Source organism: Lactuca saligna, chromosome 3 (genome assembly GCF_052625555.1).
Source record: "Lactuca saligna cultivar CGN05327 chromosome 3, ASM5262555v1, whole genome shotgun sequence".
NCBI lineage: Eukaryota > Viridiplantae > Streptophyta > Magnoliopsida > Asterales > Asteraceae > Lactuca > Lactuca saligna.
This window is the reverse complement of record NC_136419.1, coordinates 146,419,492-146,426,268: the sequence shown is the minus strand read 5'-3', so window position 1 is coordinate 146,426,268 and position 6,777 is coordinate 146,419,492. Positions and strand designations below refer to the sequence as shown.

General features: G+C 33.1%; 1 protein-coding gene across 2 annotated transcripts; it reads right to left on the bottom strand.

Annotated features, from left to right (window-relative positions):
- Window positions 1-3,116: 3,116 nt before the first annotated feature.
- Window positions 3,117-4,534, bottom strand: LOC145037355 (midasin-like protein). 2 transcript variants are annotated; one of them, XM_078985999.1, is made up of 3 exons: window positions 4,048-4,533; window positions 3,654-3,944; window positions 3,117-3,548 (listed from the first exon to the last, which is right to left on the bottom strand). In XM_078985999.1, the coding sequence occupies exons 1-3, from the start codon at window positions 4,450-4,452 to the stop codon at window positions 3,267-3,269; spliced, it is 978 nt and encodes a 325-aa protein (XP_078842125.1). In that variant the 5' UTR covers window positions 4,453-4,533; the 3' UTR covers window positions 3,117-3,266. The 2 variants fall into 2 exon arrangements, with proteins under 2 accessions (XP_078842125.1, XP_078842124.1); XM_078985998.1 differs by having other exon boundaries at window positions 3,117-3,944; window positions 4,048-4,534.
- Window positions 4,535-6,777: the final 2,243 nt, after the last annotated feature.

Genomic DNA, 6,777 nt, shown 5'->3' with positions numbered 1-6,777 from the left:
GAATAACTTACCTTGTTGTTGCTTGTGTTCCTTGAAACCTTGTGAGCCTAGCACCTCAAGTGGTGATGCCTCAAATGCTTCACACAACACCAAATGCTCTTGGAAGAACTTATGAGAGAATACACACTCTTCAAAATCGGCCAAGCCCCCTTATTACTTAGTGTAACCGATTTGGGAGGAGATCATATTCCTTATATAGTGTTGACACATCTAGGGTTAAACCCTAATGTGTCATGACTCTTCATTTCCATGACCCATGGGTTTGTAACTCCCATGGAGCATCCATGGAGCATCCTATGGGTGGAACCCAACTTGATGGTCCATGGAGCCTTTTAGCCCACTATACAAGATATGGATGATTTACTTAATCAACCCATATATTTAATTAGTTATCTTTTGATCACTTAATTAATTCTAAATTAATTCTTGATCAAACTAATCAAATAATATTATTAATATATTAGAACTTATAATATATTAATAATCTCCAAGCGTTATTTCTCTCATTTAGTTTATCCAATTGCATGGTGCCATGCAACCCAAATGGACCATGCCGGGTTGGGTCAAGTACATACCAGAAATAGTTATGGACTTAGACACCTTATCCAACAATATCAATTTATCAACTTAAACCACAAACCAAAACATATTGTAAACATTATTCTAACAATTTATTTAACTAATAACTTAAAAAAATGAACATATTCTAACCATTTTACTAAATGTATAACCACCCGATGCACACTCTACGCAGTCTTTACTTGTACATTCATACAATCACTAACAAAATAGCATTTAAACTTAAAGTTATTAATAACAAATATTAAAACTATCAAATACAACAAAATTACCCTATCACAAACAATATAATTTCATTTTTTTTACATTAACTAATACAATAAATAATTAAATAATAAAGACATATACTAAATAAATGTTAATTAAAACATAAAAAGAGTTAAAATCTAACCATATTTGCGGGATTGGTTAAATAATCATTCATTTTCTTCAAAAAATCGTCAAAAGGATTCCCCGAGAGAGAGTTTTTCTGTATTGAAGAATGAAAAATGAAGAAAAAAATGTTTTATAGAATTTTCTGTGTAAAATTGCAGATGACTAGTAAAAATCGCAAATGGACTTTTCCATCTGCGAATGTACAAAAGCACTTGTACATTCACAGATGGAAAGCCAAAATCACAGATGGGGCTATTCCATCTACGAAATCACTGGCTAATTTTGCAATTTCTAATTTTTTTTGGCTAAATTTGTAAGGTAGTCAGTGTATTTGGCTAATTTTGTCATTTTCTCTTTATTTATTGTTATTCTTATTCTGGTTTCTAATCTACCCATTTTTCAATCTTTGTGATTCTTGTTCTCGTTTCGGCTGATATATAAAATCAAATAAAACCCAAAAACAAATCTAATCCCCGTACACCATTCTTTTATGGGAAAATAACTTAAGAGAGTAACTATCTTTTATCCGTGTTCACATATTGACAACTTCCTCTTTTGTGTACATAATAAAGCAAGTAACTTGTTTTAACTGTTTAAATTACATCAATATTACCGGTTAATACCACTTTTAACTGATAACTCAAAGGGAAAATAACTTAGGATGGTAACTACCTCTTATCCGTATTCACATGTTGGCAACTTCTTATTTTTTGTGCATAAGAAAGCAACTAACTTGTTTTAACTGTGTAACATCCCAAAAATCATGACCAAAAGTTTCGTTTTTAATTTAATACTAAAACCATAATCGTCGTCAAACCATTAATTTAATACTCCGGCATCAGGCCCGCCTGGCATCGAGCCTCGCTCGGTATACAAGTCTGTTTCTCTTAGGCCCCGTCTATCTCCGGGCCCCGCCCGCTAAACACATACAATCATATAACATGCTACATATAAAGAAACATACTCTACTATATCTCTGTCCTAAGAAACATACTCTGCTAATAATGAGATACGAAACATCATCCGTACCCAGCTAGTGATGAGATATGGGACCTAGCCCACACTCACCTCCTTACCAGGCACATACAAGTATCACACGGACAACAAGTATAATTTAGCATGCAAACATTCATCGGGCACCCGCCCGACATCGGACCTTGGTCTGGAATAACATAGACTACATGGGCTGACATTGTGGCTTTAGACCCATTCACACAGTGAGGAGACTCACCTTGCACTGCTAAAGCCCTGGCTGGAACTAGTTGAGTACGGACGAAGTTCCTTATCTCATTATTAGCAGAGTATGTTTCTTAGGACATGGATACGGTAGAGTATGTTTCTTTATGTGTTAGCATGTTATATGATTGCATGTGTTTAGTGTGCGGGGCCTAAGAGAGACACTATTTGTATACCGAGTGGCGTTCAATGCCAGACGGGGCCTGATGCCGGACGGGGCCCGATACCGGGGTATTAAATTAATGGTTTGATAATTATGGTTTTAGTATTAAATTAAAAACAAATTTTTTGTTCATGATTTTTAGGATGTTACACAGTTAAAACAAGTTAATTGTTTTCTTATGTAAAAAAAATAAGAAATTGCCAATATGTGAACACGAATAAGAGATAGTTACCCTCCTAAGTCATTTTCCCTTTGAGTTACCGGTTAAAACATATATTAACCGATAATATTAGTGTAATTTTAACAGTTAAAACAAGTTAGTTGTTTTATTATGTACAAAAAAAAAGAAGTTGTCAATATGTGAACACGGATAAGAGATAGTTACCCTCTTAAATCATTTTCCCTTCTTTTATACTAAACAATCTTTATTACGTTGTTAGGTTTATTTTTGTTGCTGTTAATGCAAATTCATAACTTCGAAAATAAACCCACCAAATCGATTCACTGCTACCTTATTCCTCCTAATTTCTCTTGTGAATCGATTTTGCTATTTGTCCCATTTGACTTCGTCTGTTTGTGAATATCATATTTTGTTCTTGTGACATTTAGAAAACTTTGTTATGTTCTCCTCTGTCAAGTTTTGTAATCTAAGTGAAAAAATGATATGTCAAGAAGGAAAAGCACAAACTTGAGGTTGTCATTATTTTATACTTTGCATTAAGGGTTTAAGAGTGTCATCAGAACACAAATTAATACACCTTAATGATCAAAATATCAAATGTAACTTTAATATAAATTAAATATTTTTTTTATCCTTGCAACTTTCATAATTCATAAATAGCAGAAAATGGATTTGTATCTCAGTTCCAAGAGTAGCATATTATAACTTCTATTCACTCTGTATACCTCAAACTCATTCAACATCAGAACTAGCCTTCGTCCTATACCTCCGACCACCTCTCTGCTTATTCATCGCCATTTCAGCCTCATCTTCATCCATCACACAAACCCCCCCACTGTCTTCAACATCCTCACCAGCAATACCAGCAGGAACAACTTTCTTGTATCCTCCATCTACCTTGCTTTTCTTCATCGTATCATCACTCAACTTCTTCTTTCTTGGAGTAAACACAATTGATGTTTGAGACCCCATGGAAACATCTTCAATCTCCATGTCACCACCACCACCAGACCCCTTCAGCAAATTGAAAAAATCCATGTAAGCTTTTCTATTTGTTTCTTCATCAGCATCATCCATCGAATCAAAGGTATAATGTGTGTATTTTGAAGGATTACGTACATAATCTGGAACAAAAGGTGTAGAGATCTGATTCTCCGTCGTTGTTGATTCTTGTACGTTGTTTTCGGAAACCTGCAACCCCAATTTTCTAGCAGATTCTTCGTCTTCTTTAAGCCTGAGTTTTGCAGCCATGTGATTCGCTCGGGGATCCCTGATAACATCGGTGATCGAGTCCGGAAGCTCATTGTTGGAATCCATCTCGACTTCATAATCGTTCACGTCTCTCATGTAAAAACGATCTGTAGATTCTTCCTTGCCTAATGCCACCTTGTCGTAACCATCTTCCTCTTCCTGAATACAACCAAATTGGATTGGAATCATTCAGAAGAGTAATGACAAACAGAAATTTGATAACATAACTGTAAAAGGAGGAAGACGAAAGTGATATCGATACCTCGTTGTCGAGAGTGCAGTCCATGCCGACGGAAGATCGAATATTCCAGTCGTCGTTGCTATGATCGTCCGGTTTCGACAGCGGTGGCTGTTGTTCTTCGTCTTCTTCGTCCTCAAGCTCTTGAATGTCAGACTCCAGGTCTTGATGAGAAGTTGAGGGTTCGGCAAGAAGGCCTTGTAGAAAGGAAGAATAGATTTTGGGGGTTTTGAGACGGTGGATGTGTTCTTCATCTTTGTCTTTGTGAACGGTGATTTTATCTTGAATCCATTCGTTTCTCTTGATCTCTTCGTCGGTGAGGCACCAGAGAGAGCTTAAGGACGACGATGTTGATTTGATTGTAGATGAAGAAGAAGCTTCGAGAGATCCGAATGCCCTATCAACTCGAACCTTGAAGCTGTCCTCCATAGATTTCGTCTTTTGATATCCTAGTACAGGGTTTAGGGTTTGTGACAATTGTTCAGGATGGAGGCGGTGCTTAGAAAACAGATAAGATAACCTGCATTAGATTTTTGGCTTATTGTTTATTCCTTATTTGCGGTGAGAATAAGCAATAAGCATGGGATGAATACTTATTAAAATTAGCTTATTTAACCAAATAAGCTGGAGAAATTAGCTTATTGTGAGAATAAACGATAAGCACCTTTTTTTTCCTATCCAAACACCCCCTAAATAAAGGTTTTATGTTTAAATTAATCACTATAAATATTAATTTGACGTTTTTTAATTATTAGATTTTACAAAGACTCTAAAAAAGCTCGCCATAAGTTCCAAGGCTTATATCTGCCGTCAAATTTTAGTAAAACGTTGTCTTAACTTATATATGTGTATAAATATAAATGATAATTGAAATACATATAAAAATATTAATTGTATACAAAATTGACGCCTTACAAACGAAATTGCTAGTCAATGCTCAAAAAAACTTGAAGTTTGATATTACCACCAAGTTTCGTTTTACATTATTTACAACCTTAGATTTTTGGGTTATAACCTAAATGAAGGTTTTATGTTGAAATTAATTGGTATAAATATTAAATTTATGTTTTTTATTTATTAGATTTTACTAGGTTGTAACATGTATATGGTTGTTATGTTTGAAATTATTTTATAGATAAAAAACATGTAAAAATAATAATAGAGTGTATTGTCGATCCTAAGTAATCATTAGATAAAACTGTAAGATTGGTCCCTATGGTATTCAAAAAACTTTGAATAGGATCCAAAAAGTTTTTTACTTTAAGGTTCAAAATCAAGGTTTTTTTTTATTTTTGTCCAAAAAAACTTGAAAAGACGGTTATACTTTTTACTTTTTTTTTATATATTTTTTAACTTTTCAAATACTATTTTAATTTAAAAATAAAGAGAAAAGAAAATAATTATCCTCTTTCTCTCTCTCTCTCCCTCTCTCTCTCTCTCTCTCTCTCTCTCTATATATATATATATATATATATATATATATATATATATAGATCCGGTAATAAAAAAAATTTTGGTAGGAAGGTAAGAAGTTTTTTTCTACATATTTTTTTGACGAACAAAATAAATGAATCACTAGATGATTCATTTGTAAGATGATTTACAAGAAAAAATTCCCAAAAAAACATCTTTATGATTCATTTTTAAGTAAATTAAGAAAAAATTCATTTTTATGATAATTTTAGTGAATAACAACAAAATCATTGTATAAATGAATTATCGAGATGTTTTTTTTGAGAATTTTTTCTTGTGAATCATCTTACAAATGAATCATCTAATGATTCATTTTATTTGTTCGCGAAAAAAATATGTAGAAAAAAAACTTCTTACCTTCCTACCAAAAATTTCATTCTTATTTGATCTTGACTCTCTCTCTCTCTATATATATATATATATATATATATATATATATATATATATATATATATATATATATATATATATATATATATATATATATATATATATATATCCTCCACCCTGGACCCGCCAACGATATATATTAATAAATAAAAATAATACAAAACATATATTTACATTTCAATTTACAATACATAAGTTATAATTCAAGTAATATAACTCATTAGCAATTAGTATCACTATAATAACTTTTTTTTACTTTATTTTTCATGTATTTATTTAAATTTGGTAGAAAATTAGTTTATATTATTATGCAATCTATGAATATTTTATACTTTTGTACATTCTTTAAACTTATGCTGGTAAAATTAAAATTTAGAGTTTTTCTTTATGTAAAAGTTTCCATATTAAAACAATATAAGAAATCCCCAATTCCCCGTTGGGGATCCCCAGTCCTCATTGGGGGTGGGGATAGGGGTTTATTTATATTCCCCGATGGGGATGGGGATTGGGGCCCCCTGTATTCCCCGCCCCTGTTGTCATCTCTATCACCAACTTCATCTTCTCTAGTGTTTCTTCACATCTACCTCCATCGAAAACTAATAGATCTCAGTCCACCACCACTGCTATCGACTGCCACCAACACTATTGTCGTCGACAACCATAACCACCATTGCCATCGAACACCAAACACACCCACACCTACAAATTTCGGCCTCACGCCCTCTCTTAGGCATCACCAAAAAAAACACCTACAAATCCTTTCTTTCTTCACCAAAAAACCCATAGAAAAATCCACACATTGGGACTACCATCTGTATACAATGAAACCCATAGAAAAATCCACACATTGGGACTACAAATCCTTTCTTTCTTGCGTTGGAACGTTGTTTT